Raw genomic sequence first — 26,520 nt, 5'->3', positions numbered from 1 at the left:
TTTGTCTAGGTTTTTTTCATGTTTATTTTTTTCTTTTTATTTTATGTATTTTTTTATTTTAAATTCCAGTATAGTTAACATATAGTGTTATGTTAGTTTCAGGTTTGCAAAATAGGGATTCAACAATATCAGACATCTTCCAGTGCTCATCACAAGTGTACTCCTAAACCCCCATCACCTATCTAACCCACCCCACGACCCACCTCCCATCTGGTAACCATCAGTGTATTCTCTATAGTTAAGAGTTTGTGTCTTGGTTTCTCTCTCTCTCTCTTTTCCTTTTCTAATTTGTTTTGTTTCTTAACTGTCTCTGCACAGTCAAGGAAACCATTGACAAAACTAAGAGGCAACCTACTAAATGGGAGAAGATATTTGCAAATGGCATAGCCATTAAAGTGTTAGTACCCAAAGTATATAACGAACCTATGCAACTGAACACCCAAAAAGTAAATTATTTGCAGAAGACATGAACAAACATTTCTCCAAAGAAGGCATCCAAATGGCCAACAGTCACATGAAAAGATGTTCAACAACACTCAACACCAAGGAAATGCAAATCAAAACCACAATGAGATATCACCTCACACCTGTCAAAATGGATAAAATCAAAAACACAAGAAACAACAAGGGTTGGCAAGAATGTGGAGGAAAAGGAACTCTCTTGCATTGTTGGTGGGAATGCAAACCGGTGCAGCCTTGTCTAGGTTTAAGCTTCTGCTGATACTACAGCCTTACTTTGCTAATATGGTTACTATTGCCATATTACCTCAGCCTCATGCCTTGTCTCCTTCCTATAGAATAAGGTAATAAAATATACTCATTATCTCTGGCCATCTTCCAAATCTATAAAAAGTTTTTCATTTCACTTCTTTCCTATCATTGTTAAGAACATTACCACTTTTTTCAGTGACTCTGATTCTATGCCTTGCAGGCATTGTTTACATTATAGAATCAACACTTTTTAAAAATTAGAATAGGATGAGGTGTTAAGAGTCAGACAGATCTAACTGGCTCCTATGTGTTTTAATTTCTCTGTAACAACCAGAGTAAGTAGTAACGTAGCCCATACCCAGACACCCTCAGAGCTGAATAACCTCTATGACACCAAAATCCATTTTTGCCTGTTATATTTTAAAACTGTCACATATTAAGATGTTAGCCTCCTTTTAATTCCATGCATGTTCATCTAATTCTGGTCCCTGGAACCAGGAAACCAATATTAATCTCTCTTCCATGTAACAAATATTTTAAAATATGGGAAGAAAATGGTGGTGTCAACACAAAGTGCTATGAGGTACACACTTGTAAGTACCCCCTCTCAGAGCCTCTTCCTCCCTTCCCCCCATCTCCGAGCTGCCCTTACAAATTTCCAAGTCCAGACCAGACACTATACCCCCTTCAATTATTCCAACATGCTCCAAACAAGTTACCTTTCTTCCAATTTTCCATAGTCCAATCCACACACGTGGAAACACGGAAATGGTGTGAATTTGTGTTTAGTATTGATATGAAAGATGGAAAAAAAGATAGAAAAAAGACAGAAAGGAAAGTAGTTGCAAAGACAAGAACAAATGGCTGGATAAACCAATAAGTATCTTAAAACAAAATCCAAGCAAATCTTAACACCTTATAACACAAGGCTTTGCGTGACCTGGCCTCTACTCACCTCTCCAGTCTAGATGGTTTCTGCTCTCCTGTCCCCAGACCTCCTTACAGTCCCTAAGCATACTAACCTCCCATCTGCTGAGAGCTTTGCGCCTGTTCTCCCTCCTGCCTCCAACATTCTTCCCCTTATTCTAGCATCTATCCATTTGCCAAATATCAGCCTACTTGTCACTTCTTCAGACTTTTAACCTGATCTTCCTATCTGAAACAGCACCATATTATTTTTTTAATTGGACTTTACATTTTTTTTTTATATTTTTCTAAGGTGGCTCCATGCCCAGCGTGGGGCTGGAACTCACCACCCCAAGGTCAAGAGTCATATGCCTACCAACTGAGCCAGCCAGACACCCCTGGACTTTACATTTTAGAGCAATTTTATGTTAACAGCAAAATCAAACAGAAGGTTCAGCTCACACAGTGGTTACCCAACCTTCCAGGGAAGCCACAAATACTAACGTTGGTGACAAATCTGGCCCAAAGGACTCAATAACTTTCAGGAACAAGTGAAATTTATGTATTGAAAAAATATACTTTTATCCCACATATGGAGTTTTTATGCTCATGGACAATACAAAACCATAGAACAGGATAACCAAGAATTTACATTTTGAACATAACCAGAATCAAATCTTCTGTTTTCATGTAACATAATGGAAACATTCATAATTCCTCACTAACAGGTTCTCTGAAGTAAACACAGGTGGTATCCAATTCTTACTTGCATGTAGAGATAATAAAATGAAGCATCTTTTAGGGGGAAATGTTAATCTTGAAATATTTCTTCAGAGGCATACAATATTCTAGGAGCAAGAAGAACAGCATTTTCTGTAGCAAAATGGTCGGCAGGTACAGCAGCCACTTCCATAGCCACAGCCATATCTGCAACCATAGCCACAGCCACAGCCAGAGCCATATCCACAACCATATCCACAGCCATAGCCACAGCCACAGCCAGAGCCATATCCACAACCATATCCACAGCCATAGCCACAGCCACAGCCACAGCCAGAGCCATATCCACAACCATATCCACAGCCATAGCCACAGCCACAGCCAGAGCCATATCCACAACCATATCCACAGCCATAGCCACAGCCACAGCCACAGCCAGAGCCATATCCACAACCATATCCACAGCCATAGCCACAGCCACAGCCAGAGCCATATCCACAACCATATCCACAGCCATAGCCACAGCCATATCTGGAACCATATCCACAGCCAGAGCCATATCCATAGCCACAACCAGAGCCATATCCACAGCCACAACCAGAGCCATATCCACAGCCACAGCCAGAGCCATATCCACAGCCCCAGTAAGATTTTCCATAATAGTTGTAACACATGGTGGCAGAGGGTGAGGTTTCCGTTGAGGGAAAGAGTGCTTCCAAAGTTTGAACGTCACCTACTACCCTGGAACCTTTATATACTGACAAGGAAGGGCCAGGGCATGTAATGAATTTTGTGATTCATGCAATAAATATTTATTTAATATCTAGCATGTATAAGTCACTCCTGTCAGTTGATAATGAGAGGACTTGATCTTTTCACAGCTATAGCATCTATCTTAAATAAAACAATTATTATAGACTCCAGTTTTATTGGGAAACCATGTTTGTTTTTTGTCACCCAGGAATTGTCTTGAGCCAATTACAAATCTGTCAAGAAAGTTTCCATCAATTATCCAATCATCTGAGCACATGATTCCAACGATATATGTAACAAGGCTCTGTGGAGGGTAGCAAAGTTTAGGTTTGGAAATATGACTATTAAAATAAGCTTGACTAATTACATTGACTAGCTTACTAAATACTACATAGGGGATTTCATTGGAACTTAATGCTGCCCAATTCAGAACCTCAACATTCTATGTTGTAGAGTTCCTATGAATCCAAATACCCATGCATATGATATTCTGATAATTTTACCCCAAGAGCCATTCCTCAATAAATTTTTATCAACTCCAGGTATTCATTTAGTTCAAACAGAACAACACACACACATACAAATACCCTTTAAAGACTGTTGAGGCGCGCCTGGGTAGCTCAGTTGGTTAAGCATCCAGTTTCAGCAACTTCAGCTCAGGTCATGATCTCATGGCTCGTGAGCTCATGCTCCATGTCAGGCTCTGTGCTAACAGCTCAGAGCCTGCAACCTGCTTCAGATTCTGTGTCTCCTTCTCTCTCTGTCCCTTCCCCACTCATGTTCTGTCTCTCTCTCTCTCTCTCTCCCTCTCAAAAATAAGTAAACTTTAAAAAAATGTTTAAAAAGCCTTGAAATTTTTGCAAATCACAAATTTCCTTCAGACATTTTAATCTATGTGACCCCAATAAAATTGTGAAAGAGGTAGATAACTTGTAATATGGAAATTGGAATACAAAGAGGTTTAGGAACCTTACCGAAAGCTCCACAGTTAATACATTACAAAGATCAAGTGTCTGTTCTTCGTTTCATTACATCAAGTGTCCCTTTCTACTCATTAGAGGCTTAAACACTTATTGTTTCTTATGGTGACCCATTTCGCTGTGAAATTACTCTGTTATAAAATCGCCACACACTTTCAAGTCTCATTATTCCCAGTGTCACTTTGGGTCCTAGGTAAAATTTATTTCAATGTTGTGTTCACAAGCCAGTCTCCTCAAGTATGTCTGAGAGTGCCTCTCGACCTTTCTTTCACTTTCTCTCTATAGCGGTCTACTCTTAATACCTACTGGTATGACTGTCTCCTCATCTCTGTTGATATACAGAAATGATATAGGGGTCACCCAAGTCAACCACACCTCTTACCAGATAATTTAGAGAACAGTAGAGAAAGCCTGTTGTAAACTATCACACACACACACATACACGCAGGCGTGCATGCAAATAGCACCTCAGGACAATATACACTTATTCTTTCCAGTCTAAGTGGATCAGAAGTCTAAGCACAGCCTACCTAGGATCTCTGTTTGGGTTTCATGATATTACACTCAAAATATCAGCCAGGACATCTGAAAAATCTCTTTCTGTGAAACTTGAGTTTCCAGATTTAGCCAGTACGCCCCAAATATTGCATGAAACATACTAAAAAGTTATCTGCTTTTCATCTAAAATTCAGATTTATTCATCTTGAGTTTTATCTTCTAACCCCAAACATAACATAATCACAGGAATGCTATCCCATCATCTTTGCAAAGGTAAAAGGCAAGTTATAAGACCTGCTCACACTGAAGAGGAGGGAAGCATACAAGGATGCATGTCATTAGAGGTCACCTTTGAATTCAGCCTACTGACACCTGTGAATTTATTCCTTAAGTTCAACTAGTGATTACATTTCCTCCAGCTTTGATGATATCTATTGCAATAAGGCTCTAGGCTATAGACCTTTCCTGAAACGTATTACATCTTTTTCCCCTGTTCAGAGGCTATTTCCCTTTATGATGGACCAACTTCTATTCATCTTTCATATTTCAGCTAGAAGTTTCTCTCTCTTTCAGAAATATGCCTGACTCTTCTTTGTTTATTCTTTGTCTTGGCCTCTCTTCTGTTTTTTCCTTCTGTATTTTTCAAACACCTTTGTTATAATTATATTATAGCAATATTCTGATCTTTGTAGCTTGTAGGGTTTTGTGTATGTGTCTTTTCCACACTTTTAGAAAGTGGGGCTAAAATATTTTAATTCTCTGTCCATAGAACATAATGAAATGTCCCTTATTAGGTACTCAACAAATGTGTGATGATTAAGACTACTCATTCCTCTAATTTATAAGAAGTGATTCTATTTCTTCCAAGGAGAATAATCTATCATCATCCTCTTGTGTCCTTCCTTTTCCCAAGCCTGCAATTTCTTTCAAGATTCAAGGAATACTGGGACGCCTGGGTGGCTCAATCAGTTGAGCATCTGACTCTTCGATTTGGCTCAAGTCATGATCTCATGGTTCCGTGAGTTCAAGCCCTGCATTAGGCTCTGCATGGACAGCGTGGAGTCTACCGGGGATCCTCTCTCTCTCTCCCTGTCTCTCTCTTTTTTTTTTTAATTTTTTTTTCAACGTTTTATTTTATTTTTGGGACAGAGAGAGACAGAGCATGAACGGGGGAGGGGCAGAGAGAGAGGGAGACACAGAATCGGAAACAGGCTCCAGGCTCTGAGCCATCAGCCCAGAGCCTGACGCGGGGCTCGAACTCACGGACCGCGAGATCGTGACCTGGCTGAAGTCGGACGCTTAACCGACTGCGCCACCCAGCCGCCCCTCTCCCTGTCTCTCTTACGTGCCCCACTCCCACTGTCTCTGTCTCTCTCAAAATAAATAAACTTTAAAAAAAAGATTCAAGGAATATTAAGAACACTGAATTTATTTAACCATGGGTGGTTGAATTTTGACTCCAGTTCTAACAGTCTTTCTGCCTCCAAATGAAGATAGGATCTCTCAATCCAAAACATATTACATCTGGCTTCTCCCCCTAGATTTGGCAACATAAAAGTTTGTGGTCCTGTATTTTCCTGGTATTAGCATCACCATTATCACAATCAGGTCTCAAAGCTCAAATCCATTTCTAACCTATAGCATCCTACAATAGAACAGGAAATGGATATGTAACACTGGTTAATTCTACCTCTCCCCCAAAATAACCCTAGTAATAGGGTTTTAGATCTATCCCGTGATAGAGCACCTAATGAGGGAATCACTCTTGTTTCAGATGGTGTCACATTGAAAGATCTCTTGTGTTGAGAAATTTGTATGTTATGATCACCCATTCACCCCATCCTGATTAGTGTCTCTGGAAAGACACAGAACACATCTGTAATGCTAGTCTTATTGATTTTGCTATACCAGCCTTTCAGATATATAACTGCATATACTACCCTGAATTCCTTACCATTCTATGTGCAAAGAAAAAATACGTACTTTTTAGATATTACCTTCTCTAGGATTTTCTCCCATCTTCTTCACTGATGATGTTTAAGATCTTATAGGTTCTACCTTCACAAAGTCCCTGATGCTCATCTGTTCCCTTTCATTATCTATCCTACCATCTAAACTCAGGTTCATTTAACCAGTCCCCAGGTCATTTCTGTACCTAATTATTGAGCCTTCTTTCCCTCCCCTTACAGCCCATTTTTTTCACGAGCATCATTTTCCCAAAGCAGATTTTCGAGGCGTGTGTGTGTGTGTGTGTGTGTGTGTGTTGAATACATGAGTGTGGTTAACACAGAAAGAGTGAAATGGATAGCTCCAGGATCATGAAACACAAATGCTTAAAAACAAACCTTTGAGTAAAATGAAGTAAGAACACATGACTCAGCCAAGAAGTTCAATATTTTAGGGATGAAATACAAGATATGTAATATTCAGTATGTCATGGATACTGACCAGTCATAATGGAAGCCAGACATACATAACCGGAACGAAGAGTTTAGCATGAGCCCTGTCAATCTCTGAGGAGGTCACAGAAATAATACACAAAAATATGTCAATGACATGTATGACAGAAAAGATATACAAACTTGGGAGGAGCAGTAAAACGTGTTTTATTTGGAAATCATCACAACAGAGAAACATAGAATAAGAAGATAACAAGTTTAACCTTGGACAATGGCAAAAATGAGGTCTTCCTTCCAAAAACATAGGATAACTCAGACCCCCTCAATTACAATGAAGACTTTCAAGAAGACAGTCAGTTTACTGCAGACTCTGACTACTCTCTTCATTCAGATATGGTGTAATTATGGGACACTGAAACAAAAATGGCTTGGAATAATCGTCTTAGAGAAAAAGATGTATTTCAGTTATGTTCTAGCAGCAAGATGAATAACATCTTCTGTAGGAAAGTGGTCTGCCTCCACAGCAGGCAGAGCCATAGCCAGACTTGTATCCACAGCCATAGCCACAGCCACTGCCCGAGCCGTATCCACAGCCATAGCCACAGCCATATCCAGAACCACAGCCACAGCCATAGCCACAGCCATAGCCACAGCTACCACATGAGTTTCTATAGTAGTTGCAACAAATGGTGGCAAGAAATGGAGCTTCAGTAGTTCTTTAGAAGGGCAGATGGAGGTTTCTGGAGTCTGGATGTCATGTCTTGCCCTGAGACCTTTATATACTACCAGAAAAGGGCGGAGCACACAACACAGACTTTGTAGCCGCATTACCACAGCAATTTCATTTTTAAAAAGCTCATCATTTTAAGGACAACAACTTTTTTCAGGTAGTTATGGCCAGGATTTGGCCCTAACTAGTCACGAGAATTACAGGAAAACAGACGTAACCCTCGTATTATAGGTCTGTGGAATGTTAACAAACCTAATTTAGATTTTCACTCCAAGGGGCACTAGCCCTCCTGCAATTCCAGATAAACATACATGGGCACTGAGACGCTCCAGCATCTCCTCTCAGGTTCAACAGGAAAGCATCGTGGCTGGAAGTGAGAGGCAAACAGCAGGTGTATTAGGTGACACATTCTCCGGTTATATCTACAAGAAAGTGGAGGGAACCCAGGTAGAATGGCTACTGCAGTGTGGCTGGAGCAAGAGACAGGTGAGGAGAAGATCTAAGTTAGTATAAATCAGGGATCTGATGCAAAATATCAAAATAAAAACAACCATTATTTTATCCAATATAATATAATCCACTCTATTTAAGACATTTTTCAGTATGACATATATTTTTAAACGTTTATTACTTATTTTTTAGAAAGAGAGAGAGACAGAGTGTGAGCAAGGGAGGGGCAAAGAGAGAGGGAGACACAGAATCCAAAGCAGGCTCCAGGCTGCAAGCTATCAGCACAGAGACCAATATGGGGCTTAAACTCATGGACCACTAGATCATGACCTGAGCCGAAGTCAGCCATTTAACCAACTGAGCCACCCAGGTGCCCCAGTATGACATATTGTTTTGAAATATCTGCCACTTGCATTGCCAAAATTTTATCTTCCCCACATTCTACTGATTCATTAAAACACAGCTTAGACTATACCCTGTATAGGAAGCATTCCTGGAGTACATGTATTAAGCATAATTCCTCTGTTCTTCCATAGTTTACCTTTATTGTGGTACTGAATATGTTGTATTAGCATGCTGTGTTTTAATTATCTGATTCCCTTCATCGATTGTGTGTTATTTAAGGCCAATAACTGTCTTTATTTTCTGTGAATCTAAAGAACTAGGTAACTCACTAACTGTTGAATGAGAGTCTATGAGATTTCTTCCACCTGTAAAATTATTGTTATTTTAATGGATAGGATGTTATATAAGAAAAATAATTATTAGAAGAACAACAATAATTATTATTAACATTTATATTTCTTTCTATAGCTTTTGAGTTACACTCAGATTTATCACTTCATCTGAATCTGACAAAAACAACATAAAGTAGGAAATTGTGGTGTGCATTTTTACACATGTTCCAGATGAGAAAAAGGAGTCTGAGGATACTTAAGTCTTGCCCAAGGATGATAAGTTATTTAGGGGTAGAGTTGAGTTCTCTCAATCCTCCCTATAACATAAAAGCTAGGACAGGACCCATGAATTTTTTTTCATGAAGTATTATTTCCTTCAGTGTTTCAAAAGCGAAATATTCATTTTGTCTGACTGAGATTGCCAGTATTTTGCAACTTTTCTCTTACACTTCTGTCATCTGGATTTTGTTTCTTTACGATCTTCACCTCACAGCCAAAGCAGACAACTCAGCCCCCTCTCAGACCTGCTCCAGGACTCCTCTTAAGCACCACATGGTGGTACTAGGACTGTCCCTCTGCATCTGCAATCTCTGTCTACTGAGAGTACAATCTTCATAACATTTTGTAAGTCAGAATTTAAGTAGAAATGATGGTAACTTTTCTAGACATCTCAAATTTTAGTCAATATAGATTAAAAGCATCTAGATCCACAAGTATGATGTCAAAATTAAAACCTGAAACATTCTAGATTGCCTTCTAATTATGACTGTCCCAATTTTCATAATTCTTTCCACTAAAACATATTCAACATTGGCTCCATTACTGAAAACTCCATGACCCTTTGACATTTCACATCACCTGCTTTCTAAACCATCTTTGGTATGATCGTATTTACCCTCATTGTTCCGTTGATTCTTTTTCCAGACAGTGACTAAACAATTAATGTTACAAGAATTTTTGAAGACCTACATCATGCAAGTGCTATTCTAGGGCATAGGATATTGAATAAAAAGTATGTATCTAGACCTCAAGGATGAGTTCTGTGCTTTAGAAACTCTAGGGAGAGTGAATCATCATTTCCATTAGACCATTCTTTATGTTTCCACCTCGTGCTACATGAAATATTAGATTGTATTCAATGTTTTCTCTTCCTTCCCCGTTAGCTCTTCAATATGCTGCAACCAATACCTATAGTTATCACCACCCCCTTAATAAAAACTTTTTTTATTATAGATCTCACCCCTTCTGCCAAATCGAATGGAAACTTATCTACTAATTAATAGAACTTGATACAAAAAAAAAAAAAACAGGACCCAATCATCAGAAAATAAACTACTTTACTAATACCCATTAATTTGTTATGAAAAGTACATTGACAAACACAATGTCAATTTACTTGGCATCAAAACATATGTCAGAGTTCATAACTATGGAATACATGTATGATAGATGTACAGAACATCTACCTTGGGAGTCTAACCTATGTATCTGACATGAGAATATTGGGATTATGGATTAAAATTCTGGAATTATCAAAATACTGCCAATATTAATAGATATAATATATAAGGTTGAGCCATATACAAAGTTTTAGGTTAAAATGGTTAAATGTCAGCCACTTCACTATGAGCAACCTAATAATAAATATAATAACAAAAATGTACTGCATTCTCACAGTGGTAGAGTTTTGCATATTTTATTTATTTTGTACTTTCAACAATCCTGATTTAGCACTCTTTTAGCATTTTACCTCTGAATATACTGAGGCTCAGAGGTGTTAAATAATATCAGCTAATAACTGATGGAGCTAAAGCACAAGTAGTGTGACTCTGGATCCTGGACCCTTAATCACTATCCACACAATTTTCTCCTTGGAAGTGTAATCATTGGGATGGCCTTGAGGAAATGATATTTTGCAGAAGGAGAATGTGGTTAAATCCAACGTTTCATGCAAGGGGAACGTAGATACCAACTTAAGATAAGCTCTAAAGATTTCTGGACATAAAGAAATATTGTAACCCCTCTTACTGATTTCTGTGGAGTTTTATTTTTCTTTTTCGGGTTTATAAATAATACATCCACATTTAAAAACTTTCAAAAAAGTAAGTTTATTCTCAATAACAAGAGGCATGTGGGCAGTGGCCTGCCATTTAATTGTTTAATGACCTCTGCTGAAGGTAGGGGGTCTGATTTGCCAATTTCCGTGATGTAAATATCCTTAGCATGACTAGTTTCAGATTAAATGGCTTACAAAATTCCTGAAAGTCTATATCATCTTTTGATACTCTAATAAATTAACTTTCATGTTTACAACTTAAATCAATATGCCACTTCTTTTGTGTTTGGGGTAAGGAAGGTATCCATCTTTTCTTTATCTTAAACAGTAAATTGATTAATCCCATTTACTGAACAAACTATCTCAAATGAAAACCTTGTTACTAAGCACCCTGAAGTCTTTAGCACTGGCTATTGTGGTCTTACTTCCCCAGAATGATCTACTCCCTCTACCTTGATAACAGGTAGACAAACATGGCTTCTCTTCTAGGCCGAAGTCCTCACTGGCCAGCTTGTTGTGACTTTACAGAGCCAAACTGTACAATAGGAATGTATCATTAAACACATACATTTTAGAATTTTCCAGTAGCCACATTTTAAAAAAATAAAAAGAAACAGATGAATTGATTTTATAGCATATTTTACTTCACCTAATATATTCAAAATATTATAACAATATTTAACCAATATTTTTTAATTATTCGATATATAGGTTTAATTCTTTTTTATACCAAGTCTTTGAAATCTAGTGTGTACTTTATACTTCAATGCATTTCATTTTGGACAAGCCATATTTCAAGTGCTCAATGGTCATATCCCTCTAGTGGCTACCATCTTGGACAACGCAACTTAAGAGAATCTCAGAATTCCTATATGGGTGTAATACTGATTATAAGCTTTCCAACAGAGGTTAATACTTAAGAAGTAAGCTGTCAACTTATTCATTTCTTTTTAAAATTCCTCTTCCTTGAATTTTATTTTCCTTCACATGTAGCAGATCAATTTCAACTCATCCTTCATGGCTTTGCTCATATGTCATTCTCCTTTAGAAGCAATATCTTGTCTAGTACTCCTTTTCTACATTATGACTCATTTTGGCTTCTCCTTTGAATTCTTCCTCAGCATCCCTATAACACCTATAAACAGGCATGCTATAATGTGAGTGTATGATTTATTATTTTGTATCCAAATGCATATCTTTAATTATTGGAAGAAGGAACTGTGTGTTCTTTGTGCCTCTGTCCCCAACATCAATCATAACATGTAGCTGGATCATGGATGTTAAAATTTGTTAAATTACCAAAAGAACAAATGCCTGATTTTATAATTTAGTACATCAACAATATGCAATAGCTCATCAAAGAAAAAGATCTTGAGTTTCTTCATGAAGAAGCTTTAATGCTTAAATCATTTCCTGATTATAAGAAGTAATCACTTTTATCAATGGTATCCATTTCCTCCATTATGTGACCCAATGTCTGAAGCCATATCTTCATTTTTCCCAGCCTTCCCTGATGAATGGTACACACACACACACACACACACACACACACGAACTATCTCTGATTTTATCAACCCTATCTCTCTTTTACAATTTTAATTTCCTCATTTACTCAAGATGAGAGTCATAATTATTTTGTTTTTTTTTTATTTTATATAAAAGAGTATTTTAATTATTATCCTTAGGAACTATAAAGAATATACATGATTTGGAAATGAGACTGTACCAAACAATGGCCAAAGAAAAATCATCCACTCTATGCCTTTTCTTTGGTCTGGTCACTCAGAAATACGTTATCAGCTATGATTGCTGTTGCTTGTCACCTCACATTAATTTTATCCGTGTATTCGCCATAATCTACTGTCCCTTACATGTAAATTCTGGACCCTTTTTTCACATACTGGTATACCATATCTCTGAGGCCTGGTTGGAATACTGGTATTCTGCACCATGTTGTCTTTTGACTGACATCACCCATTTGGTATATTCCAGTCTCCCCTGACCACCACATCTCATTCATCGCTAGAGAAAATATTGTGACCAGGTTTTTCCCTTCCACCTGTCTCATGATGGGGTCCTGACCCACCCACCCACTTTTCCTACGATTTAGTCTTTGGTCTTCCCACCTAGCAAAGAACTTGTGGTTCCCTCCCTCTCTCACCAACTGTGACATTCTACATGATTGTTTGTTGACTAAGAGAGTCACAATATTTGTGATTTGAACATATATTTAATGTTACTTCCTGAAGACTGTTGTTTGGATATGTAAATGACCTTATAATACTTAAAAAAATCGTATCCCCACATTTTTAAAAATGTCTGTGATGACAAAGGCCATATGAAACAATGAGTAGATTTTCAACCACAAGCAATCATTAGAAGTAGCTTCTCTTCTTTGTAAGACTAAATGTGTATTATGCAAAGCAGTCAGTCCTCAGCTCCGACTAACAAATGTTCCATCACTGAAAACTGTCCAACTCTTGAAAGCACCCCGGTTTCCTCATCAGTAAGACACATTATATGCTGGGTATAGCCTCACTCTGGGGCTGACCTTGATGGCAGAACCATCTTCCTTGGAATTGGCCATATTGTGGAGTCTCCAAACTCCAGGAACCTCAGATTCACACTTTGTGAAGTGACCTTTGTCATGGGGATGAGTCAGTGAGTCATTTTTCACTGCTGGTTGAAATTGAGTCTGAAAAGACATTTTTTATTGTAAGATCTACATGTTAGACTTCTGGAAAGGCATATGAGGAAAAACCCTGAAGTCAGACCCCAACAAACTCGTAGACTCTCAAACTCAGAAAGGACTGGGCTTTTCATCCCATTCTTATCTGCACCGAGTAGGGCAGTCAAAGACACCTATAAAGCACTAGTCCTTGTACTTTCAAACTGGTAGTTATGGCACCACTGATCATACCCAAAACTTAATGAATTTCTCTTTCCTTTTACACTTCCTACTGTCCTTTCTAGACTTTCTTACAACTGCCAAAATTTCAGATGACACAAAACTTCAAAATACTGCCCAGAACTGTATCCAATAATTCAAACTGCACTCTCTTCCCCAGGAGGCTGTTTTATTTCCACCATAACAATCACCCATTTAAATTTATTTTAATTATGGGCACCTGGGTGGCTCAGTCAGTTGAGCATCTGACTTCAGCTCAGGTCATGATCTCACGGTTCGTGAGTTCAAGCCCCGTGTCGGGCTGTGTGCTGACAGCTCAGAGCCTGGAGCCTGCTTCAAATTCTGTGTCTCCCTCTCTCTCTGCTCCTCCCCCGCTCAGGCTCTGTCTCTCTCTCTCTCTCCTTCAAAAACAAATTTTAAAAAAACATTAAATTTATTTTAATTCTTACTTTTCTTTTTATTATCACCTACTAGAATGTAAACACTCTGACAGCAGGAAACCCGTCTACAATGTTGGACCTGTATCTTCAGTGTGTAAGACAGTTCCCTTTCAAAAATATTCAAAACTATTTGCCAGTTAAGTGACTAATATCAATTTCACAAATTCAATATATGCAGACAAATGTGTTTGCACTTGCATCAAAATGCAGATGACATGATACCACATTTTTATTCTACTTATCCTTTCCTTAGTTATTCATCCATCACCTGAGTCTGCTTCCAATTTCTCATTAATCCTGGGAACTCTCTTCCATTCCATTTATCCTTTAAGTGCTCAAGCCACACCTCCGCTCCTTTGGGCTTCTGTCACAGCCTCCTGAAGAGTTGACATCCCACCTCATCTTTCTCCTTCACCTCCATTCTAGATACAGGGTGATTTTCAGGACTCAGTTCTGAAATATTGTGTGAGGGCTGAGTATGAAGGATGCAAGAAATAGGTGGAGAAGACATTATCTCTGATGTACGTAAGAGAAGAAATGCTTGTATTGTATCAAGGAGAAAAGTCGAGGGTTCATGAAATATATTGTCAGCTGGATTTCAAGAGACACCATAACACCTCAAAAAAAAGGAGTAATTCACAGACAAGAACACAGAGATGTGTTAGAAGCAAAGAACCATTTTTATTGAGAATAAGGGATTTGCCTAGCTGTGGAATGTTAGGATCATTGCCACAGTCACAAAACAGAATCCAGATTAAGGTAGTAAAGCCCAACATATGGAAAACAGTAAGATGATACTACACAGCCACAAGATGCCATCCTACAAATGTTAATGGTGGTCAAATCTTCTACAAAGCATGCAATTTCTTAGATATAGAAGTCTTGGAGTATGGATTCTTGAATCAGCCTTCTCTTAAGGCATGTCATTTCAGAAGCAAGTGGGGTTTGAACAGTGATGTTCTAGCAGCAAGAAGAATAACATCTTCTATAGAAAAATGGCCGGTAGGCACAGCAGCTGGAGCCATAGCCATAGCCACAGCCATATCCAGTGCCATAGCCACAGCAGGAGCCATATCCACAGCCAGAGTCACAGCCATACCGTGAGCCATATCCACAGCCATACCCAGTACCATAGCCACAGCCATAGCCTGTTCCATAACCACAGCCATAATAGGGGCCACATCCACAGCCATAGCCATATCCGCAGCCATAGCCACAGGAGTTGCCGTAGTTGCAACACATCTTGTCAAGGGAAGAGAATTCACGTTGGTTGCGAGAGGATGTGGTGAAGTGCATGTCTTCTACTAGCCTTGGACCTTTATATACCGCCAGTAATTGACAAAGCATGCCATTCATCCCCTGACTTACCCAACAAATATGTAAGCAACTATGCTGTGCCAGTAACTGTCAACAATCAGTAATGTCTTGGGTAAAATAAACTGTTTATTTGGGGGTGACTCTCATTTTATTTAAAGAGCAACAATTTTTTTAACTTTATTTATTTTGAGAAATAGAGCATGAGCAAAAGAAAGGCAGAGAGACAGAGGGAGAATCCCAAGCAGGCTCCGCTCTGTCAGTGCAGAGTCCAATCTCATCAACTCAAGAACCATGAGATCATGACTTGAGCTGAAATCAAGAGTCAGATGCTTACCAGACTGAGCCACCCAGGTGACCCTATTTAGAGGCAGCATTTTAATTTACTCTGACAAAGAATTATCTCAGTAACGTCATGTGCTCTACATAGAACAGATACCAAACTTCACAACCTCCTATCTTTTAATATATTTCATATAACAAGTTTATGATGAATTGAGGAAAATTTTGTCCCTCTTGATCTCTCCTCCTTCTCAAAACATCTACCTCTGCCCTTGGGGAAGGAAATAACTCCCAACTCCTTTCTGGAATCATCACAACTTCTTGGCAGGCTTCTTGCACCCAGATACCTACTATATATGCCTACTGTCTCCTTGTGGGAGAAACCAGGGATGATGATAATATCAGGGCACAGAACAACCCCCAACAACATTGAAAGATCTAATGTCAGATGTCAATAGTGCCGAGATTCAGAAACCTTGGTTTATAACATCGCATCTATAAATTACGTTCTTTATTTTTTTTTTTCATTTTTTTAATGTTTATTTATTTTTGAGAAAGAGACAGAGCACGAGCAGGGGAGGAGCAGAGAGAGAAGGAGACACAAAATCTGAAGCAGGCTGCAGGCTGCGAGCTGTCATCACAGAGCAGGGTTCTGTGAACCCTGACGCAGGGTTCAAACTCACAAACCGCAAGATCATGACCTGAGCTAAAGTCGGACGCCCAATGGACTGAGCCACCCAGGTGCCCTAGGTTCTTTCTTTATTGCTAAGTCCAAATATCCCTTTCTTCTCAACTAAACCAAGCATATGACCTTTCCATCAGCAGATGTGTAGTTAAAAAAAAAGTTGTTTACTTTTTGTTTGTGATGTTTTTGGTTATTTTTGTTGTCTAAGTCACTATTTTCAGATTCAGGCACAATCCAAAATTTAACTTTTTACTATAACAGCTATGAAATCCGTGTTGGAAGTACAAACTCAGGAAGATTATTCCTTCTACTTCACTTTCAAATTTCAACAACAAAGTAAGGAGGGCCAACAAGTCCTTTATCAAGTGCTTTCAACAGAGATTTTTTCATAAAGCTGCTGATTTTCTTTTCTGAGAACTTTAATTATTAGACATTTTCCCTTCAGTTAAGAAGGAATCCAACTGACTTTTCTTATACTGGTCACTGGTCTGTTTGATTGCTATGCGTCATCACTAACAAGAAGCTTAAAGAAAACATATCCCATGCAATTGTTCTTTACCTTTTATTTTCTCTCCTTTTCTGTCAGTCTTGAAATTCAACATGACAAATTCTAATGCAAAGGTTATCTAGAATAGACATGTCAATTTTCAAAAACCCACTTTCTGGTCACAATATGCCTGATCTATTGAAAATCATTCCTATATTTATTGCATTATTTCTAGTACTTTTCCATTCAGAGCTCTAGATTCTGACCCATAACAGCAGAAAAAAATCTATATTTTGTACATCTCTGAGTCACAAGTTCTACGTAGAGTGCCTGGCATGTAATTTGAAATCAATCAATATTTCCACCGATAAAAACAGATGCATTAAAACAAAATATGTTCTAACATTGGAGTGTTCCCATTTTACTCAAGCTGAAACTTTCAAATGTTCTGTGACTAAGAGACTCACAAATTTCACATTTTGAAGATATGTGTTAGTTTACAAAGACATATTTCCAGAGGTATTAGTTATCTTAAATGTTTCATAAATGATCAGCACTTCACTACACATGTAAATTTTGATATACGTGCCTAATTAATGATATTCTGCCCTCCTCCAGAAAGTATTCAATGACAAGGACATAAATGAAAGCATAAGTTAGATGTTCAGTGAACTTCATTATTAGAATTCCCTACCCATCTTTGTAGGGTTTCCCCACTCATATTGACCCAAAGGACAGTCAGTCCCCATATCTGACTTAAAGATGTTCCATCTGTGAAAAATGCCCAACTCTTGAAAGAAACCATGTCTCTTCATCAGCAGAACATGTTATATCCTGGGCATAGCCTCACTCCAGGGCTGACCTTGATGGCAGCACTATCTTCCTTGGAACTGGCCATGTTGTGGAGTCTCCAAGCTCCAGGTACCTCAGATTCAGACTTTATAATGACCCTTGTCATGGAGATGAGTTAGTGAGTCGCTTTTCACTGCTGGCTGAATTTGACCCTGAAAAATATTTTCTACTGTAGGATCTAAAGGCTAGAGTTCTGGAATGGCACATGAGGAAAGGACATTGAAAACAGACCCCAACAAACTAGTAGGTTCTCAAACTCAGAAAGAACTGGGCTTTATATCTGAACCAAGTAATGCCATAAATGCTACCATTAAAGCACAGGTCCTTGCTTTTTTCAACTGAAAATTGTGGCAGCACTGATCATACTCAAAACTTAATGAATTTCTTTTCCGCCCTTTTTATTTAGTGCTGTCCTTTCTAGTCATTCTGTCAACTTGGATCAGTTCATTTGACACAAAAACATCAAAATACCTCCCTGATCTCTCCAATATTTCAACCTTCATTGTCTTCCCCAAGAAGCTGTTTTATTCCCTCCAAGCAAATTATGTGTCTAAATTTATCATAATTAATTTGTAACATATTTATTAACACCAACAAAATGTATACACTCTGAGGGTAGGAAATTCATCTACATTTTTTCTACTGTGTATTCAGTGTGTCGGATGGTTCTCTTTCAAACACATTCAAAAGTATTTGTCAATTAAGTAACTTAAATCCATTTCCTCAAACTCAATTTATGCCAACAAATATATTAGCAAATCCATCCAATTCAGATGATATGATACCATGCTTTTATTCTAACTTACCCTTTCCTTGGTTCTTTACACTTCAGCTGAGGCAGCTTCCAATTTCACAGAAATACCAGAAACTCTCTCTTCCATCACATTCACCCTTTAAGTGATCAGGCCACACCTCCTTTCCCTTGGGCTTCTGTCACAACCTCCCAAGAGGTGCCATCCCTCCTCGTCCTCCTCTTTTCCCTCCACATCCATTCTATCTACAGTGTGATTTCCAGGGCACAGTTCTGCAGTACTGTGCTAGAGATATGAGACTTAGGTGGAGAAGACATTATATCTATGCATGTAAGAGAAGAAATGCTTGTATGATATCCAGAAAGAGACCCGGGTACGTGAAATATATTGTCAGCCCAATTTTCAAGAGAGGCCATAACACCTCAAGATATGAGGCTTTCTTAAAAGAGACTAGAGACATTTGATAGAAGGAATGAAACATTTTTATTGAGAATAAGGGGATTGCGAAATGTGGAATGTACGGATCCACGCCACAGTCACAACACAGAATGCATACTAAGGGAGTAAGAACAACACTTTTTGGAAAACTGTTAGATGATACTCGATAGCCTCAAGCCACAAGATGCCATGCTACAAATGTTACTGGAGGTCAAATCTTCAATGACACATGCAATGCTCTCAATATATAAATCTCGATATATAAATATAGATCCTTGAATGAGCCTTCTCTTAAGGCATGTCATTTCAGAAGCAAGTGGGGCTTGGACAGTGATGTTCTACCAGCAAGAGGAATACCATCTTCTATAGCAAGATGGCTGGTAGCAACAGCAGCTGGAGCCATAGCCATAGCCACAGCCATATCTGGTGCCATAGCCACAGCCATAGCCTGAGCCATAACCACAGCCATAACGGAGGCCATAACCACAGCCATAATAGGGACCACATCCACAGCCATAGCCATATCCGCAGCCATAACCACAGGAGTTGCCGTAGTTGCAACACATCTTGTTAAGAGAAGAGAATTCACGTGGGTGTGAGAGGTGTGGTGAACTGTGTGTCTTCTACTAGCCTTGGACCTTTATATACTGTCAGTAATTGGCAGAACATACCATTCATCCCCTGACATACCCAACAAATATGTAAGCACTTCTGGTATGCCACTCACTGTCAACAATCAATAAATGTCTTGGGAAATGTGACTTCATTCTGTTGGAGTCTCCAGTTATATTTAAAGAACAGCATTTTAATTTGTTCTGCCAAAGAATCTCTCACTACAATCATAGGCCATATGTAAAACTGGTACCCACCTTCACAACTTGTTGTCATTTAATTTACCTTATATATCATCGTTGAGGGACATTTAGGAAAATTTGGTCCTCTTGATCTCTCCTCTTACCTAAACTATCTACATGTCCCCATAGGGAAGGAAATAACTCCCATCTTCTTTCTGGAATCATTGCAAATTTTTGCCTGCCTTCTCACACCCAGATACCTACTAGCTCCAAGTGTGATAAACGAGGGTGATGCTAATTCCAGCCAACAGGATAAAGCCCAACAACACTGGAATATCTGCTGCACAATGCCAATAGTGTTGAGATCTAGAAACCGTTGTTTGTAACCTCACATCTATATATTCTCTCTTTACTGGTGTCTAATTCCAAATACTTCCTTTTTTCTCAACTAAACCCTTTATCCAATCATCCCATTACCAGACATGAAGTCAGAAAGAAAGGAAGAAAGAATTAAAGGAAAGAAGGAAGGAAGGAAGGAAGGAAGGAAGGAAGGAAGGAAGGAGAAAGAAAGAAAGAAAGAGAGAAAGAAAGAAAGAAAGAAAGAAAGAAAGAAAGAAAGAAAAGAGAGAAGGAAGGAAGGAAGGAAGGAAGGAAGGAAGGAAGGAAGGAAGGAAGGAAGGAAGGAAGGAAGGAAGGAAGGTGTCCCTGTTTTTTGTTTGTATGGTTGTTTCTTGGGATGTTTCTGCTCATCTTGGGTGTCCTGGCTTTACATCAATCACCTTTCCATGAATCTGGCAGAATCCAAATTTGTATTACTTTTTACTGTGACAACTATAAAATCCAAGCTGGAAGGGAGAACAAACTCAGGAAGATCATTCCTTCTACTCCACGCTAAAATTTCCCATCAAAGAAATGTGTGACATCCAGTCTTTTACTCAATGCTTTCACCTGGGAATTTCATTAAACTGCTGATTTCCTTTCCTGTGATCATTCCTTGGTTGACAGTATTTCCTACTACATTTAGACTAGTCTATCTGATCACTCTGCTGTAATTCACCCCTTACCAGAAGTTTAAGGAAAATATACCCACTACAATTGTTCTTTAGATTAATTTTTTCTACTTCTCTACCATTCTTGAAATTCACAACTATAAGCTCTAATGCACAAAATCCCTAGAATACACACTTTGCTTTTCTAGCATGCTCTTTCTTGTCACAATACTCCCGAACTATTGGAAAAGTTGTCTAGCTTTCTTGCAGTATTTCTAGTAACTTTCCATTCAGGTTTCTGAATACAGATCCATAATGGCAGAAAAATAATCTCTTATTCTGTGCACCCCTCTTTCCCAATGAAGTAGAGCCGGGAACATAATTTGAATTCAGTCAATATTTCCCCAGTAAAGAAATGCATTAAAACAAAAAGGTGTTCAAGTGTTAGTGTACCATTAGAAGTTATAAGATAATTCAATATATTATCAACATGTTCTCATTCCAATCTACTCTTTCCATCCTGAAAGTCTCAAAAGTTTTTAACTAGTGAGACTCAAATATCATATTTTGAGGATACTTGTCAGTTTATGAACACCTTGTGACAGATGTGCAAGTTATCTTATATACCTAATAAATATTTGACCCTTTATGGATATGTAAATTGTGATATAAACGCCTAACTGATGATGTTCTTCCCTCCTTCAGAAAGTCTTCAAAGACAAGGAACAATATGGAACAATGAATAGATTTTAACAAACTATAATTATTAGAATTGCTTTCCCTTGTCTGTAGGATTTACCCACCCTTGACTAACCCAGAGCACAGGCAGTCCTCAGAACAGACTTAGGATGTTCCATATTGAAAACTTCAAACCCTTGACAAAAGCCCTGTTTCTTCCACAGCAGGACACTTAATATCCTGGGCATAGCCTCATGCCAGAGCTGACCTTGATGGCAGGGTTATCTTCCTTGGAATTGGTCATGTTGTGGACAGAGGCTTTTAGCTCCAGTGTCCTCAGACTCAGACTTTCTGCAGTGACTTTTGTCATGGAGATGAGACAGTGAGTCATTTTTTCTGCTGGTAGAAATTGAGTCTGAAGACACTTTTTTCTGATGTGTGCTCTAACATACATGTTAGAGTTCTAGAAGGCACACGAGGAAAAGGCACATGAGGAAAAGACACTTTGGTAAGAACCCAACACAATTGTAAGCTCGCAAACTCCCAATCTATTCCTTGCTTTTTTCCACTACAAATTGTGGCACCACCAATCATACCCCAACCTTCATGAATTTCTCTTACCCTTTATACTTACAACTGTTCTTTCTAGCATTTCTTTCAAATGGCATCAGTTCATTTGACACAAAATGTCAAAATATCTCCTTGAACTATCTCCTCAATCCTTCAGCCTGCAATCTCTTCCCAAGTAAGATGTTTTATTGCCTCCATAGGGATGATCTCTCCAAATTAACTTCAACTAATTCCTACTTATTTTTAAATATCACCATTAGAATATCAACACTCTGAGAGCAAGAAAGTACTCCACAATTTTCCCCCTGTATCTTCAGTGTGTAAGATAGTTCACTTTCAAAAGCATTCTAAACTATTTGTGAGTTAAGTGACTGAAATCAATTTCCTCACTCTCAATATATGCCAACAAATACATCCGGACTTCCTTTAAATTACAGATGATACAATACATCTTTCTTCTAAATTATCCTTTCCTTAGTTCATTAGACACCTGAGTCCATTTCTAATTTCTCATTAATCTGGAAACTCTCTCTTCCATTCCATTCACCCTTGAAGTACTCAGGCCATACCTCCTCTCCCTGGAGCTTGTCTCACAACCTCCAAAAGAGGTAACATCCCTCCTTGCCTTTCCCCTCCACCTCCATTCTACCTACATAGAGTGTGATTTCTGGATGATAGTTCTGAAATATCTGTGATTTGTGTTGAGTTGTGAGGGCCTGGGCATGAGGGGTGCAAGGCACAGGTAGAAAAGGCATTTTCTCTGATGCACATAAGAGAAGAAATGCTCCCATTATATGAAGAAAGAGCCCTCATGTTCATGAAACATATTGTCACCTAGATTTTCAAGTGGAGTCATAATACCTCAAAAAAGGAGTAATTCATAAGCAAAATCACAGAGATATATTAGAAGCAAAGAATCATTTTTATTGAGAATAAGGAATTTGCCCAACTGTGGGGTGTTAGGCTAGTTCCACAGTCAGATGACAGAATCTAGAGTAAGGGAATAAAGACCAACATTTAGAAAACAGTCAGATGATTCCACACAGCCTTGAGGCACAAGATGCCATTCTAGAAATGTTGCTTGGAGGTGAGAGTCTCTGTGAAGCATGCAATTTCGTGGATATAGAAAATGTGAGGTATGAATCCTTGATTCAGCCCTCTCATTAGATGTGTCTTATTTAGAGGACAACGGGGTGATGTTCTAGCAGCAGGAAGAATAACATCTTCTATAGCAAAATGGCCGGTAACCATAGCAGCTGGAGCCATAGCCACAACCACAGCCATATCTGGGGCCGTAGCCACAGCAGGAGCCATATCCACAGCCAGAGCCACAGCCATACCAGGAGCCATATCCACAGCCATAGCCAGGTCCATAACTCCAGCTGTAATAGGGACCATAGCCACAGCCGTAGCCATAGCCACAGCCATAGCCACAGCCATAGCCACAAGAGTTGCCGTAGTTGCAACACATCTTGTCAAGAGAAGAGATTCCACGTGGGTTGTGAGAGGATGTAGTGAACTGTGTGTCTTCTACTAGCCTTGGACCTTTATATACTGTCAGTAATTGGCAGAACATACCATTCATCCCCTGACATACCCAACAAATATGTAAGCACTTCTGGTATGCCACTCACTGTCAACAATCAATAAAAGTCTTGGGAAATGTGACTTCATTCTGTTGAGGTCTCCAGTTATATTTAAAGAACAGCATTTTAATTTGCTCTGCCAAAGAATTCTCTCACTAGAATCATGAGCCATACATAAAACTGGTACCTACCTTCACAACTTGTTGTCATTTAATTCGCCTTAGGTATCATTGTTGAGGGACATTTAGGAAAATCTTGTCCTCTTGATCTCTCCTCTTTCCTAAACTATCTACCTGTCCCCATAGGGAAGGAAATAACTCCCATCTCCTTTCTGGAATCATTGCAAATTTTTGCCTGCCTTCTCACACCCAGATACCTACTGCAGATACCTACTAGCTCCAAGTGTGATAAACAAGGGAAGATGCTAATGCCAGTCATCAGGACAAAGCCCAACAACACCGGAACTTCTGCTGTACAATGCCAATAGTGTTGAGATCTAGAAACCTTGGTTTGAATCTCACATCTCTATATTCTCTCTTTATTGGTGTCTAATTCCAAATACTTCCTTTTTCTCTTAACTAAAGTCTTTATCCAATCATTCCATTACCAGACATGAAGTCAGGAAGGAAGGAAGGAAGGAAGGAAGGAAGGAAGGAAGGAAGGAATTATAAAGAAAGAAATAATAAGAAAGAAAGAGAAAGAAAGAAAGAAAGAAAGAAAGAAAGAAAGAAAGAAAGAAAGAAAGAAAGGGAGAGAGAAATAGAGAGGAAGGAAGCAAGGAAGGAAGGAAGGGAGGGAGGAAGGGAGGAAGGGAGGAAAGAAAGAAGGAAAGTGTCTTTGTTTTTTGTTTGTATGGTTGTTTCTTGGGATATTTCTGCTTATCTTCGTTGTCTAGGTTTTACATGAATCACCATTTTATGAATCTGGCAGACTCCAAAATTTGCATTATTTTTACAGTGACCACTATAAAATCCAAGCTGGAAGGGAGTACAAACTCAGGAAGATCATTCATTCTACTCCACGATAAAATTTCCCATCAAAGAAATGAGTGACATCCATTTTTTCCTGAATGCTTTCAACTGGGAATTTCATAAAACTGCTGATTTCTTTTCTTGTGATCTTTCCTTGGTAGACATCTTGCCTTCAGTTAAGTGTATGTCCTACAACTTTTAGACTGGTGTATCTAATCACTCTGATGTGATTCAACCATTACAAAAATTTTAAGGAAAATATAGCCACTACAATTGTTCTTTATCTTAACTTTCTCTACTTTTCTACCATTCTTGAAATTCACAACTCTAAACTCTAATGCACAAAATCCCTAGAATACACACGTTGCTTTTCTAACACCCTGTTTTGTGACACAATACTCCTGAACTATTGGGAAAGTTTCTTACCTTTCTTGCATTGTTTCTAGTACCTTTCCAGTCAGTTTTCTGAATACATATCCATAATGGCAAAAAATAATCTCTTCTTCTGTGCACCCATCTTTCCCTATGAAGTAGAGCCTGGTACATAATTTGAATTTCATCAATATTTCCCCAGTAAAGAAATGCATTAAAACAAAATCGTGTTCAAGTGTTTTATGCCAGTACAAGTTATCAGATAATTCTGTATATTATCACAATGATCTCCTTCCATTCAACCTTGAGTCTCAAATGATTTTAAGTAGTGAGTCTTAAATCTCACATTTTGAGTATCGTTGTCAGTTTATGAACACCTTGTTCCAGATCTACAACTTATCTTATATACCTGACAAATTATCGACCCTTTATGGATATGCAAATTGTGATATAAACGCCTAACTGATGATGTTCTTCCCTCCTTCAGAAAGCCTTCAAACACAAGGAACATAATAGAACAATGAGTAGATTTTTAACAAACTGTAATTAATGGAATTCCTTCCCCTGTCGGTAGGATTTACCCCCCCCCACCCCCCCTTGACTAACCCAGAGCACAGGCAGTCCTCAGAACAGACTTAGGGTGTTCCATATTGAAAACTTCCAACCCGTGACAGAAGCCTTGATCCTTCCACAGCAGGACACTTAATATCCTGGGCATAGCCTCATGCCAGGGCTGACCTTGATGGCACGGTTATTTTCCTTAGAATTGGCCATGTTGTGGATGGAGACCTTTAGCTCCAGTGTCCTCAGACTCAGACTTTCTGCAGTGACTTTTGTCATGGAGATGAGACAGTGAGTCATTCTTTCTGCTGGTAGAAATTGAGTCTGAAGACACTTTTTTCTGATGTACGCTCTAACTGTTAGAGTTCTGGCAGGCATATGAGGAAAAGACACTTTGGTAAGAACCCAACACAATAGTAAGCTTGCAACTCCCAAACTATCCCTTGCTTTCTTCCACTACAAATTGTGGCACCACCAATCAAACCCCAACCTTCATGAATTTCTCTTTCTCCTTTATACTTACAACTGTTCTTTCTAGTATTTCTTTCAAATGGCATCAGTTCATTTGACACAAAATGTCAAAATACATCCTTGAACTATCAGCCTGCAATCTCTTCCCCAGTAAGATGTTTTATTGGCTTCATAGGGATGATCTCTCCAAATTAATTTCAACTAATTCTTACTTGCTTTAAATATAGCCATTAGAATGTCAACATTCTGAGAGCAAGAAACTACTCCACAATTTTCCCCCTAATTCTTACTTGCTTTAAATATAGCCATTAGAATGTCAACATTCTGAGAGCAAGAAACTACTCCACAATTTTCCCCCTGTATCTTCAGAGTCTAGGATTGTTCCCTTTCAAAAACATTCTAAACTATTTGTGACTAAGTGACTGAAATCAATTTCCTCACTCTCAATGTATGCCAACAAATACATCTGGACTTCCATTAAATTACAGAT

The 26,520-nt window shown here is 38.6% G+C and overlaps 4 protein-coding genes across 4 annotated transcripts; all 4 read right to left on the bottom strand.

Annotated features, from left to right (window-relative positions):
- Nucleotides 1-2,193: 2,193 nt before the first annotated feature.
- On the bottom strand, nucleotides 2,194-3,041 carry LOC111562340 (keratin-associated protein 21-1-like). The gene has a single exon (XM_045036432.1). The coding sequence runs from the start codon at nucleotides 3,009-3,011 to the stop codon at nucleotides 2,466-2,468; it is 546 nt and encodes a 181-aa protein (XP_044892367.1). The 5' UTR covers nucleotides 3,012-3,041; the 3' UTR covers nucleotides 2,194-2,465.
- Nucleotides 3,042-14,885: 11,844 nt separating this feature from the next.
- LOC109491683 (keratin-associated protein 6-2-like) lies at nucleotides 14,886-15,507 on the bottom strand. Its single transcript, XM_045036431.1, has one exon. It carries the CDS (start codon nucleotides 15,468-15,470, stop codon nucleotides 15,189-15,191), a length of 282 nt encoding a protein of 93 aa, XP_044892366.1. The 5' UTR covers nucleotides 15,471-15,507; the 3' UTR covers nucleotides 14,886-15,188.
- A 3,557-nt stretch (nucleotides 15,508-19,064) lies between these two features.
- LOC123379783 (keratin-associated protein 6-2-like) lies at nucleotides 19,065-19,640 on the bottom strand. Its single transcript, XM_045036430.1, has one exon. The coding sequence runs from the start codon at nucleotides 19,602-19,604 to the stop codon at nucleotides 19,377-19,379; it is 228 nt and encodes a 75-aa protein (XP_044892365.1). The 5' UTR covers nucleotides 19,605-19,640; the 3' UTR covers nucleotides 19,065-19,376.
- A 3,332-nt stretch (nucleotides 19,641-22,972) lies between these two features.
- LOC123379782 (keratin-associated protein 21-2-like) lies at nucleotides 22,973-23,578 on the bottom strand. Its single transcript, XM_045036429.1, has one exon. The coding sequence runs from the start codon at nucleotides 23,538-23,540 to the stop codon at nucleotides 23,271-23,273; it is 270 nt and encodes an 89-aa protein (XP_044892364.1). The 5' UTR covers nucleotides 23,541-23,578; the 3' UTR covers nucleotides 22,973-23,270.
- Nucleotides 23,579-26,520: the final 2,942 nt, after the last annotated feature.

The sequence above is a fragment of the Felis catus genome, chromosome C2 (assembly GCF_018350175.1).
Source record: "Felis catus isolate Fca126 chromosome C2, F.catus_Fca126_mat1.0, whole genome shotgun sequence".
NCBI lineage: Eukaryota > Metazoa > Chordata > Mammalia > Carnivora > Felidae > Felis > Felis catus.
This window is presented reverse-complemented; position numbering and strand designations above follow the sequence as displayed.

Excerpts from the sequence above, each read along its gene's own strand:
- LOC111562340 (XM_045036432.1), bottom strand. The coding sequence starts at position 3,011 with ATGTGTTACAACTATTATGGAAAATCTTACTGGGGCTGTGGATATGGC.
- LOC123379783 (XM_045036430.1), bottom strand. The coding sequence starts at position 19,604 with ATGTGTTGCAACTACGGCAACTCCTGTGGTTATGGCTGCGGATATGGC.
- LOC123379782 (XM_045036429.1), bottom strand. The coding sequence starts at position 23,540 with ATGTGTTGCAACTACGGCAACTCTTGTGGCTATGGCTGTGGCTATGGC.
- LOC109491683 (XM_045036431.1), bottom strand. The coding sequence starts at position 15,470 with ATGTGTTGCAACTACGGCAACTCCTGTGGCTATGGCTGCGGATATGGC.